This window comes from Camelus dromedarius, chromosome 20 (assembly GCF_036321535.1).
Source record: "Camelus dromedarius isolate mCamDro1 chromosome 20, mCamDro1.pat, whole genome shotgun sequence".
Classification (NCBI taxonomy): Eukaryota; Metazoa; Chordata; class Mammalia; order Artiodactyla; family Camelidae; genus Camelus; species Camelus dromedarius.
The window spans coordinates 30,684,993-30,698,923 of NC_087455.1; the positions used below are offsets into that span (position 1 = coordinate 30,684,993).

The following is a 13,931-nucleotide window of genomic DNA, read 5'->3' on the forward strand; positions in this document are numbered from 1 at the left end:
AACTGAGAAGTTGAGTCAATAGTTGGTAAATAGAGGAGGAGGAGTATTTAACCTTAAGGAGTTCATATGAGAACCACTATGATCCCGTAACATTGGAGCAGGGGGTTACTTAATTAAATGCATGGCAGATAACTGTAAATGAAAAACATTTTTAAAGCCTGCGTTTCATCAAATAAAGTATCTTTAGCTTTTGTGCTTACAATCCCAAGAGGCTATAGAATTCAATAAGAGTGTATTTTAAATTGTATTACAATTACTAATGATATTCATGTACAGAAAGGAAGAGTAATAAAATGTATCAGTTCAGGACTCTGTTGATCACAGCAGCATTTACTTTTTAAAAATTCCACTTTCCCCCTGAAGAGTTGGCTTAGAGCCTAACAGGATGGTTCACTTTTCTCCAGGGCATGAGGTAAAGGCCATTCTTAGCAACAAGATGTTGGACTTCATCTGATGTGGCAAGTCCTACCTTCTTGGAAGCAATGTATGCCTTTGGAACTAATGGAAAAACTTGGCATGGGGATTTGAGCAACAATTCTTATCTCTATAAATATCACAATTAATCACTTAATGTAGAGTGTCCTCATAGAAAGCATTTGTCCAGGATACCACTCTGCTTTTTAAATGTTACTTTTCTTGCTCTTACATAAAAGAGAGATTATATCATTTAAAAGTTACTCAAGATTTATTCTTAGATCTGCAGCTTTGTTTAAGAGCTTTTCCAGAGGCAAAATGGTATTTCCTTTCTTTGAAAGAAGGAAAAGGGGGGTGGAGAGGAGTTCCTCTTGATGAACTGAATATTTGGAATACTAGCATAAAACAACAGAGTGTGTGGCAGATCAACTAGTATATGTTTTAAAAGAAAACATAAATTTCTTATTTAGAAAGACCTAATGGATTCTTTATTAATACAATCAATTGGTTAGAGAAGCATAAAGAATAAAGTGACTTTTAAGTGTATTTAAGTGTATTTTTTTTTTGAAAGAAAGACTTCTCGTTGGTAGTAAAAAACATTGATGATAAGCATGTGCTGAGCTAAACTATACCAAGATGTCTGGAGACAATAAGTTGGAGGAAACATGCTGTATATTAAAGATAGAATAGTTAATCCATTATTATGGTGAATTAGAGTTTAAATTGGTACATTTGTATAAAATTGTAATCTGAGACATGCTTTGTTTTTTATACAGATGACAATTTTTGGGGTTCTGTTTAAATATTGGCCTCAGTTTTGTGCGTTTAGGAAGAACTTAACTGATGAAAAAATTATGAGTGTTTTGGAGAGAAGACAAGAATATAGTAAGCAGAAAAAAAAATCAGTAGTCACAGAAGATGAAAAATCTGCAAAGGTGAGACAAGAATCATTTTGGGTTTAATCAGACCTTTAAAAGGTATGTGATATGTGTGAATTTAAAGAATCTGGATTGGGCAAAAAGACAGAGAAGTTATAGAATACAGATTTTAGTGGCTTTATGCTTTCAATCAGAGATTTCAGACTTGTTTTTGAACTTTTAAAAATTATCTCAAATGTCATCTCTTCTATGGGAAGGCTTCCTGGACCCTCCTAGCACAGCAGCTCACATCTGCTGTAAAAGCAGTCCTGCCTCTGTTGGAGAACACTTTATATTGTCTTGTGAGTAAGTTTTTGCATCTGTCTTTCTTGCTGGACTGAGATCCTCAGAGATACTCTTAACACTTTCACCATTGTCCGGTTCATGATCAATTATTAATCACTGTTTACTGAATAAGAGAATGAATGAAAAAATATTATGTACTGTGGGCAGCATTTTCAATATTAAAATTACAGTGATATATTAACTGTGAAACTTACAAATGTAAGTCATAAATTGTCCAGCCTGCCTATTTGTCTGTTAATCTGTCCATCCATTCATCCATCCATTCATCTAGCTCTCTTTATGTTTATCTGTTTTCTTTGACTTGAAAAGGATTAACAAGTAATATATTTAATCCTATTCATAAATTTATTCCTATTCTGTTTTTTAAAGGAAATTTAAAAGAAACAAAAGTAATATAATGAACACCCCAATTTGCACAGGTCAAAATAACTTATTTTCTCACAGTTCTGGAGACTAGAAGTCCCAGATCCAGGTGCCAGCTGATTCGATTCTTGGTGAGACCTCTCTTCCTGGCTTGTAGACAGCCACCTTCTTGTGTCCTTGCTAGTTGAGGAGGGATGGAGATCTCTCTCTCTCTTCCTCTTCATATAAAGCCACAATTCCTTTGGATTAGCACCCCACCCTTATGATGTCATTTAACCTTAAAAATCTCTTAAAGACTGTATCTCATGGTACAGTCTCACTGGAAGTTAGGGCATCAATATATGAATATGGGGAGACTCAATTCACTCCATAGCATATATTATGCTTTCTACATCTTGCTTTTAAATTCATTTTGTCTTTTAATTCTACTGCACTACTTAGATCTAGTTTATTCAGTTTTATTGCTGCATTTCCATCATATGAATAAATACACTATTTTTATTTAACTATTTCTTTATTGTTGGATTTTTTTTCCAATTTTCACCATTACAAACAGCACTGCAGGCAACGTTCCTGTAAATGTCTCCATATTCACTTGTATAAAAATGTTCTGGAATGACTGAGTAGTAGAGTATGTATGTGTGTCAGTCTATATTTCTACCAGTGGTATATGAGAATACTGCTTCTCCCCATTTAGTATGTTCAGACTTGGAAATTTTTGCCAATGTGTTGATGACAAACAGTATGTCATCATGCTAATGCATTTATTTACATTCACCTAATTATTGGTAAAATGGAACAACTTTTCAAATGTTATTTGGATATTTTGATCAGGATTGTAATAATCCTATAGATCAGTTTGAGAATTGACATTATAACAATATTGTGTCTTCTAGTCCATGAACACAGTTTATCTCTATTAAGTTCTTCTCTAATTTCTCTCATTAATGATTTGTCATTTTCAATGACAGGTCTTGAATGTATTTTATGAAGTGTATTCCCAAGTATTTCATATTCAAAATATTGCTATTGTTATTTTTTAAATTTCCAATTCCAGGTGATTTTTTTTAGAAAAAACTTTATTTTGAAACAATTAACATTCACAAGAAGTTGCAAAGATGGTACAGAAGTCCCACTTTCCCTTCACCTAGTTTCCCCCAGGGGCTACATCTTATGTGAACTATATACAATAGTAAATCAGGAAACTGACATTGGTACAAGGTGTGTGTATAGTTCCGTGCCACTTTGTCACATGTGTAGGTTCAAGTAGCCAACACTACATCCAAGATGCACCACAAAGTTCTCCCTTGTGACTACAAGTCATATCCACCCAATTATCCCTAATGTCTTGCAGCCACACGTCTGTTCCCTATTTATGTAATTTTGTCATTTTGAGAATGTTATATAAATGGAGTCATATAATATGTGACTTTCTGAGATTGGCATTTTTCACTCAACATAAATGCCCTTTAGATCCATCTACACTGTTGTGTATACACATAGTTCGTCCTCTTTATTGGGTCTGTTGTATTTGCCCATACCTTTGCTCTTTCCATTTTTCTTCCTTTTTGATGTTCCAAGATTTATTATTTTATTCTTTCTTTTCCCTACAAGTAAGGTATTGTTTCTCACTTCTTCCAAGATTTTTCCTTTGTTTCTAGTTTTCATAATTTTGATTATAATGTATCTTGTGTGGTATTTTGGGGAGTTGATTCTGTTTGAGGATTATTTGGGTCCTTGAGTCTGTAGGTTTATATCTTTTGCCAAGATTGGATGAGGGGAATTTACATTCATAGCATATTTATATTCATAGTGTATATATTCATTGTGTGTGTGTGTGTGTATATATATATATATATATATGTGTGTGTGTGTGTGTATGTGTATATATATGTGTGTATGCATGCACTTTATTTCTGATCCATATTCATAATCCCATGGGCACCTTATAGCTTCATTTCTGAGAGATTTTGGTTTTTTCTTCAATTTTTTTAAGTTCAGTAAACTGTCAGTTTTACATTTTCCTTTTTAAAATTTTTTTTGTCTGTTTCTGTCCTCAGCTTCTGTATTTGTGATTTGGAGTATTATTTTATATATGCAAGTATTTTTGTAGGAATATTTTATCTATTTTGGGATCCTACGTTAGAGTTTTCCTCTGATTCATGATTGGATTTCTTAGAGAGTACTGTTATCAACTAAAGTGTTGGAGTTCTCATTTTCTTTTTTGTTCTTATAATGGTTTTATATGGCCATCACCTGCCGTTTTCTGCTCATTTTGAACTGTCATATTTTCTTCAACAACCAATAATAGGGATGTGGAGCAATCAGAACTCTTATACACTGTGAATAGGAGTATAAATTGATAATCACTTCAGAAAACAATTTGACTTTATCCAATAAATTAAAAGATGCACTTAGCCTTCAACTAAGCAAATCTAGGCTTATATGTACGTATATCCTAGAGTAATTCATGAACACATACATCAGGAAATGTGCACATGATTTATAGCAACCGTGTTTTCAATGGCAAAAAGTAGGAAGCTATCCAAATGTCTATTAACAAGGGATTGGAAAAATAAATTCATGTGGTAGAATCCTTTGCTGTGATGAAAAGCAAATAAATCATAACCACAATAATAAGTGTAGATGTATAGCAGGAGTATAATGTTGAGTGGAAAAGTTGCAAAGGAATAGAAGCAGTAACCTCTACTTATATAAAGTAAAAATTCATGCAGAACTAATTAATACAAATATGGTAGACTATAAATAAGCAAAAGTAATGAGAAACACAAAATCCCGTATAGCCATTACCTTTGTGGTTGAGTGGAGTTAAATGATGGGATTGAGGAATGATACAAAGTGATACTGCACTTCTTAAGCTTTGGTGGTAATGTTACTATTCATATCTGATGTGAGTGTTACAAATATTTTGTGTTTAATATTTAATAACATTTCTATATGAATGATGCTACAAAAAATTATCAGATTTTCAGAAGCTACTCTTTGGTTGTTTTCTATCATCTGGAGGTTGATAAAAATCCTCACATTTAATTTCTCCAGGCCCTTGAGGCAAGTCCATATCCAGCTGAGCTGTATGAATGTGATCCTAAGTTGGTAGCCTCAGGAAGGTTTAAAGGGCTGATTGAGGGAGGAAAAAAATAGAATGTTGTCTAACTTATGTACACTAGGAGCTCTGTTCTGATTCCACCTGTGGCACATGAATAACTTCACCAACCAGATGTCTCTTGTGACTCTGGTGCATTTTCTACTAATGTGGCCTAAATAGTGTCTCAAAAGAACTTCCCATCCTAGTCCTTTTCTTCCTTCTTTCACCAGACTTTTATTAATTATCTACTACATAGAGTTTTATGGATCATCTGTTCATATTGATCCCTGCTACATAAGCTAGGGATATGAATATAATTTACCTATTGTGTAAGGGTAGGTAAACACACATATACACTTAACTGGAAATGGTATAAACAAACAACTGAAACCACAGAAAATGAGCAATTAATTATTTGTGGGGAATGGTAAAGGATCTCAAAGGAAAGGTAAATTCGAGTTAGTCTTAAAAAGTAGGATTTTAGTGAATGATTTTAAATGCATACTTATTGAATAAAGAATATAGGTTAGACTTAAATATGACATGTGAAGCATAATGAATATCATAAAGTAAATATTAGTTATTATCTTATTTATTGTAACAATAACTGTCCCTTACAACAAAAATACTAATGTCAATTATATCCTTCATCTATTATTCTTATAAAGGAATCAAATGGAGCTAGGTAATCTGAAGAAAATTATGACAGGAGAAAGAATGTCATGAAAAGCTTTCATATAGTTTAATGTCAAGTACTTAAAATGAACAGTGGCAAATTCATTAAACAAGGATCATAATAAGTTAACTAAATCTTTTAAATTGTAAATGGCAAAAAATAAACAAGGTTAAAAGACAAATTAGGAAAATATATGATATTTCAAAAAATTTATGATATAAGTTATAAAAATAAAATATAAAAGGTAAATACTCTAAACAGAAGGTAGGGCAAAGGGCATTAACATACAATTCACAAAAGAAATACAAATGATTAAAAGCATTAAAAGATGTTCAACCTCACTGATAACCAAAGACATGCAGAGTGGCAGAAAAAAAAAAAATCCAGTGTTGGTTGAGGGTATGAGAAAAAGGCCTACAAATTCATGCATTATTGGAGGAAGTATAAAAATGATACTCAGTTTCTGGAGGGCAGTTTGAGAACTTATATTGTTTAAAATATTCATTCTTTTTAAACTAGCAAATACACTTCTAGAAATTTATTGTAAAGGAGAGAATCAAAAAAGTACACAAAGATGTGTACATAGCATTATTTGTAATAGCAAAATTTTAAGTGACCTAAATTTCTAATAGCAGGCAGTGGTTAAATTATCTGTGGTACACTCCTTTACTAGAATATTATTCACTTATTGAAATGATAATGTAGTTTATTCTTTTATCATTCAACAAATATTTGTGTGCATAAGACTGTTCATCCATAGAAAATAATAATTTAATTTATTCATTTCATCATCCATCAAATATTTGAGTATATACTATGTGTTCTACTGTAGGCATACTTGGTATATGATACAAAGACCATGCCCTTACATTCCTATTCTATATTTATTCACAGAGAAATCTTTTCACAATATTTTGCATGAAAAAGTAGGTTTTAAAGGAGCACATATAGTGTAATACCATGTGTATGAAATTTATGTAATAAAATAAACATATTAAAATTATAGATTATATCTAAGCATCTCTCTAATGAGAAGTTTGGATGAATGTTTGTAGTGGTTTTTCTTAGAAACTAGAATTTGGGGGTGATTTTTACATTCTATGTCATAATTTCATTTATTTTGTAATATTTTTATACTAGTATGAAATAAAATTAAAGATCATAACAGTAGATTACGTTATATTAGTGATATTGGTGAAATCTCAGGTATGGGGCTCACCACAAAATATTTTTTACATGATATGACTTCTGAACTGTAAGTTTATATTAATATAGCATTTTTCCCTTTTGGGGAATAATTTAACTCAATATAATTACAGGATGGAATCAAACAGTATCCGAGTACTTCAGGATCTGCTATCAAAACAGCCACTTTAGGCAGTGACCCAGGTTTAGGCCTGCAAGCGTACGGCCGACAGGTAAGCAGGAAAGATGCCACAGATAACATTTCTTCTACAGAGCACTGGACAGCAGGGTGCAGTAACCCAGTCATTTTATAGTAGCAGAGGTGTGTTTGGAAATGAGGCTAAAGAGAGAAAATGGCCTCTTGAATAAATAGTTCTGGGGAAACTGGACAGCTTCATGCAAAAGAGTCAGACTGGGCTACTTTCTCACACCATATGCATAAACAAACTCAAAATTATCAAAAACTTAACTATAAGACCTGAATACATAAAACTGCTAGAATACATAGGCAGTACGTTCTTTGACATCTGTCGTAGTAAAAATTTTGGGTAGCTCTCCTTAGGCAAGGGAAACAAAGGCAAAAATAACCAAATGGCACTACATCAGACTTTTTGTTTGTTTGTTTCAAATTAAGCTTTTGCACAGGGAAGGAAACTATCAACAAAATGAAGAGGCTGCCTACTGAACTGGAGAAGATATTTGTAAACAATGTATCTGAAGGGGTAATATCCAAAACATACAAAGAACTCATACAACTCTACATCAAAAAAGTAAACAACCCAAGTAAAAAGGGACAGAGGACCTGTATAGACTTTTTTTTCAAAGAACACATACAGATGGTGAACAGGCACATGAAAAGATGCTCAACATCACTCATCATCAGAAAATGCAAATATAAACCACAAGGAGATATCACCTCACACCTGTCTGATGGTTATTATATAAAAAAAAAACAAATAACAAGTGTTGGCAAGGATATGGAGAAGGAAACTCTCATGCACTACTGGTGGGAATGTAAATTGGTGTAACTACTATGGAAAACAGTATGAAGACCCCTCAAAAAATTAAAACTAGAACTACCATACAAGTGGAATCCAGCAATTCCACTTGTAGGTATTTATCCGAAGAAAACAAAAACACTAATTCTAAAAGATAGATGCACTCCTGTGTTCATTGCAGAATTATTTACAATAGCCAAGACTTGGAATCAACCTAAATGCCCATCAATAGATGAATGGATAAAGAAGATGTAGTATATACACAATGGAATATTACTCAACCATAAAAAGAATGAAGTCTTGCTTTTGTGACATATGAATGGACCTAGAGGGTATTAAGCTAAGTGAAATAAGTCAGGCAGAGAAAGACAAATATTGCATGGTTTCACTTATATGTGGAATCTAAAAAACGAAACAAATGAACAAACAGAACCAAACGGATACAGAGTCGTGGACACAGAAGAAACAGGTAGTTGCCAGAGGGGTTGGTGTTGGTGGGAGGAGAGAAATGAGTGAGGGAGAGTGGGAGGTGCCAACTTTCAGTTACACAATAAACCAGTCACAGGTTTATTGTGTGGGGCACATAGTCAGTAGTTGGGCGATACCTCTGTGTGGTGACAGATGTTAACTAGATTTATCATCATGATCATTTTGAAATGTATAGAAATATCAAAAACTACCAATGAAATACCAAATGTATAGAAATACCCAAAACTAACATGGTGTTGTAGGTTAATTATACTTCAGAAATGAAGAAGAAAACAAACAAATTCGTAGAAAAAGAAATCGTATTTGTGGCTACCAGAGGTGGAGGATGAAAGGAAGGTGAATTGGATGAAGGTAGTCAAAAATATAAATCTTCAGTTATAAGATACATAAGTACTAGGTGTGTAATGTACAACATGATAAAATTGACACTGCTGTATGTTATAAATGAAAGTTAAGAGAGTAAATCCTGAGTTCTCATCATAAGAAAAAATATTTTTTATATTTCTTTGATGTTTTATCTATGAGTGATAAGTGTTTATTAAACCTCTTGTGATCATTTCATGATGTGAGTCACATCATTATTTTGTACACCTTTAACTTAAACAGTGCTATATGTCAATTATATCTCAATAAAACTAGAAGAAAAATTAAATTATTAAAAATTTGGGTCAAGGCTATAGAAAACTACCTTTACGTTATCATAAATATATGTACATAAATGTAGACCAATAACAATTTGTGGCACCCAGTTAAAAGTTTAAATGGGCAAGTTCTGTTTGTGAAAATTCATATAATTATAAATTTATCACCTGTGTTTTTCTTTGTATGTGTTATTCTACAATAAAAGGTTTAAATAAAGGGGATGATAGAAGCTATCTTACCTTCAGTTTACTTCCTAGGGCAAATATTTCCAAATTAACTTTGAAAATTATTTTTCTAGCCAACCTGGTGCTACTCGAAGTACATAGAAGCTTTAGAACAGGAAAGGATTCTTCTTAAAGTTCAAGAAGAACTAGAAAGAAAGTTGTTTGCAGGTAGTTTTTGCTTTTTCCTTACAGAGTTGCTTTGTTATCTTCTATCATGGGTTCAGTTCAGAGGACTTGACTGATGGTTACTTCACTGTTTTCCTTATTTCTCTCTCTTATTTTTTCTGCAGCCACGCCATCTTTTACAACTTTCAAGTCTACTGCTTCCAATATGTCTCTGAAAAAGACCATATCTTCTCACAACATCCAGAGTGAGTTTCAAGTGCTAAGTCTATCTTCGGTTCTTTCTTTCTTATTGTTAGAGCTTCATCTCTCACCTCACCATCTGGAATATAGAGGGCAGGAAGGGATGAGGGACAACTCCCTCCCAACTGCTCTGATCCACACATTAGGAGAATTCCGTGTGTGTGTGTGCGTGTGTGTGTCCTGTCTCTCTGTTTTTCCTCCTCTGCTGGAGAGGAAGGACTAAGCCTATACCCAACCCTTTGCCCCATTCCCAGAGTGACAGCACTCATGGGAGCTGCTGTAGGTACAAGGTAAGTAAGAGACTGAATTGGTCACTCCCATCCATGTCCCGCTGACTCACACACTGATGCCCATGCACACCTGCACAGAGCGCACACGCAAAGCACACACACACATAGTTAGACTCCCCACCAACAAGTTGGTGGGTAGGAGCACCTTGCCTGCCTTCTGAACACAGCCTCCTGAGTAGGAAGGCCTCTGGGGAATGACCATTTATTGCTTCTATTTGCTTCTTATCTAGTCTTCTCTTCCACAGAGAATATTTATGGAAGATTGGGCTCTTGCTCAGTTTCCCAAGTTCTCCCAAGCTGAATTTTTCTAAGTTCCATTTTCCCAAGATAGGAACATAAGAAGGGACTGAAAATAAAGAACCAAAACTCAAGCTGGAGTCCATCTCACACAGATACTGATGAGGTTATACAGTTTCGATCAGATACTAATGTTAGAGTTTAGCAATGCCCTTGCAAAGTAGCGCAGGGGTATAACCTGTGTAACGCATTGACCCAGTACTTAGAACACCCAGTAGAAGTCCCTATTCTCTTACCTTCCATCTCGCAGCTTAGATTTTCGTTTCTTAAAATCCATAGTTTTCTGGTTCTTGGGAGGGTTTGATGAGCAGGCCTGTATGTTCTTAGCCTGCTCATCTTTTTTCTCTTCTGATTTGCCCTTGCCTCTGCACCCGCTGCCAGTTCCCCCACCCTTGAGACCAACCTCACAGTGCCTCTGGCACGTAGGGTGTGCTGACATGTGTTAACTTTTTTGATCCTTGTTACAACTCTCTAAGTTTTTGTTTTTGTTGTTTTGGGTTTAAATTTTTTGTAGCTGTTTATGTTTCAATCATTTCTCCTTTTTTTTTTTTTGCAGGAATTCTTTAAACCAAATTTAACTAACAATGGAAGCTCAAATGCTTTTTGACAGTCTGCTTTAGAGCAAGCCTATCATCTAAATAAAGTTTGGCTTGTTTTACTTCCACAGTTCAAAGCTTACAGCTACTCTGTACACATGACATACAAGACTATAAAAAATTTTTAAACTTATTTAGAATAAAACAACTTCTATCTAGGTTAGAAGAATCAAAATGTTTCATTTATCACAGACCTTAAGGAGCTATAAATGTTTTGCTCCTCAAATAGTCTTTCAACAAATGTTTCTTGAGTATTCACTGTACAGTTGACCCTTTCACAACACAGGTTTGAACTACGCAGGTCCACTTATATACAGATATTTTTCAGTAGTAAATACTACAGTACTATAAGATCTGTGTATGATGAACCCACAGATACGGAACTGCACACATGGAGAAACCTTCAGTACAGGGGCCTACTATAAGTTATATGCAGATTTTCAACATTGCAGAGGGTCAGTACCCCTACCCTCCATGTTGTTCATTGATATATTCAGCAAGTGGTCAGGGGACCAATATTGCTAGCAATAAATTGACCCAAAACATAAAGGGAAGACCCTTCCCCACTTTATCGCTATCCCTATACACAATTCTAAAAAAAAAACCCCATTTATTAAAGCAGTGGTTCTCAAACCTTAGTGTGCATCAGACTCAGTGTAACATTTGCTAGAAATGCAGATTCCTGGGCTCACCCTCTGAGAGGCTGATTCAGTAGTTCTTGGACAGGACCCAGGAATCTCCCTCTTTAACAGACATCCTCATTGTCTCTGTGATACAGGTGTTCCACAGTCCACTCTGACGTAAACTGTTAGGGTAGTAAGAGAAGAGCTTTAAAAGGTAAAACTCTCTTATTAACTGGAGTTACACTTGTAGCAGAGAGAAACCCAGACACGCATCCTCCTGTCCTCTTCCTGGAGGCAAAGGAGAATGTGTGAGAAATGATCTGGGGGGTGAAGCTTCACCATCCGTAGGCCCTGGGACTCAGAAGCTGTGACCTGGAGTAGCGGCTTGGAGGCGCTGGACTTACACTCTATTACGATCCCAGAAAGTATTTTCAAGTAGAAACTGCCATTCCTAATTCTCTAAAGAGTTGGACATTTTAAAACGGGAAAGCATCAGGAGGCACACATCAGAGATCATTTTTTCCCTAACACAGTGGTTTTTGGACACTTTCTTTTTAAACATTGGAACCCTGTAGTTCCCTCTGCTCTCACACTCCTCTAGACCCCATATTGGCCAAGGCGTTTGTATCTGTTTTCCATTCATTGCCCTTGTCTTCTTTTTTTTTTTTTTAAATTCCATTCCTTTTCTGCCTTCTTTTGATTTTAATTGAGCGTTTTATGTGATTCCATTTTCTCTCTTAGCATATCAATTATACTTCTTTTTAAAATTTTCTTGTTGTTATTTGAATACTAGCATCTGACATAGAACATCTAGACAATAGATGTTTATTAAATATTTGCTGGAAAAATGAAGGAAATATCTCCACTCTAAAATCTTCAAAAGGTAAAAAGTATTGCTCATCTAAGAATGTCAGTATAATGCTATTCACAAAAATTTTCCACTTGTGTTATTGTAATGATAAATGCCCAGTACTATGGTTATTTTATACCATTTTTCATATTTATGAAAATAGACCAATGTGTCATCGTGTCTTTCAGAGAAAAAATTAACACATATTAAATCACATTCAATCACTTAAATCACTTTCAGCCTGAGTTTCTCAACCTTGGCACTATTGACATTTTTGGCAGCTAATTTTTTTTGTTGTGAAGGGCTGTCCTATACAATGTAGAATGTTTAACAATATCCCTGGCTTCTACTCACTGTATGCTGGTAGCCCCTCTGCAGCTGTGACAACTGACAGCATCTCCAGACATTGCCAAATCATCCCTAATTGAGAACTACTTTAGACGTTGGAACATTTTTGCATTTTACTTTTTGAAATCTCTAATTACAATGGAATCTTCAGATTCTAGTTCCCCAGCATATCATTTTTTAAAAGTATAACGCCTGTTAGCTCCATTATGCTACCAACAGCGTCTTCTAACTGATGACAGCTTGTTTGTTTCAGTGAGTAGCTGTATTACAGCCACTTGAATAATTTCTCCTTTTACATCATCTTTGAAAGTAAAATGCGTAAAGGAGATGCTCAGCCAATGTTTGTTGAATTAATAACACACAAATTCCTTAGATTTAATGTAACATACACTATATTTTAGGTAATCTTAAAAGTGCCCTTAAATCTGTCTTGGCTTTGTACAAATAAATAAATAAATTCTAACTGTGCTATACATGTTTGCATCTAATGTGCTTCTTGACTTTATGAGTTCTCATAAAGGAAAAACAGTTTACTTTTCGAAGCCTTAGGTTTTAAAAACACACAAATTATTCCATATACTATGTCAGCTTACATCCTTCAAAACATGCGAAAATTGAGCTTATACTTTGTTTACATTATTGTTTTGAGTGAACAGTTTGAAATAAATACAATAGTGAAATAATCCAAAAGTAATTTGGCCAATTGGCTCAGATTCAGCTTGTGTATATTATTTTTTAATAAACAAATTTAGTGTTAAAGAGATAACCTAATTCATGCTGTATTTGTTTAAATATGTATCTTTATCATTTGTTATATAGTTGAAAATTATAGAACATTATCTGTGAATAATTTTTTTAATTGACATTTTCTTTTTAAAATTACAATAACCTTTCTACTTCAAAAATATCTCAGTTGGTATATATCCAAAGATTGAGGAAAATTTGGTTCTTTTGGTTCTAATTTTGGATCAATTACTGTCTTTCTGATTTGGAGTCATTAATTTTACCTCTTTGAATCTCAGTTTACTTACATATAAGAAACAAAGGATCATTTTTCTAGCACTAATATTCTGTGATTCTATAAGTTGATATTAGAACTTTTTAATTTATAACTGCAGATAGAGTTTTGGTGTATTCCTCAATGTGCAGTTATTTTAAATTAGAGCCTTAGATCGAAAGATGAAGGGGAAGAGTTCAAGATGGCAATGTAGGAAGATCCTGAACTCACCTTCTGACACAGA

At 34.1% G+C, this 13,931-nt stretch overlaps 1 protein-coding gene across 1 annotated transcript in view; it reads left to right on the forward strand.

Moving 5' to 3' along the window:
* The window catches only part of RGS22 (regulator of G protein signaling 22), a 105,251-nt gene extending 92,098 nt beyond the window's left edge, over positions 1–13,153 (forward strand). The window contains exons 23-27 of the mRNA XM_064476931.1: positions 1,191–1,349; positions 7,102–7,200; positions 9,395–9,488; positions 9,611–9,691; positions 10,830–13,153. Coding sequence (XP_064333001.1) covers positions 1,191–1,349; positions 7,102–7,200; positions 9,395–9,488; positions 9,611–9,691; positions 10,830–10,840 — 444 coding nt within the window. The 3' untranslated portion in view covers positions 10,841–13,153. The remainder of the gene's footprint in view (positions 1–1,190; positions 1,350–7,101; positions 7,201–9,394; positions 9,489–9,610; positions 9,692–10,829) is intronic.
* The last annotated feature ends 778 nt before the right edge of the window (positions 13,154–13,931 follow it).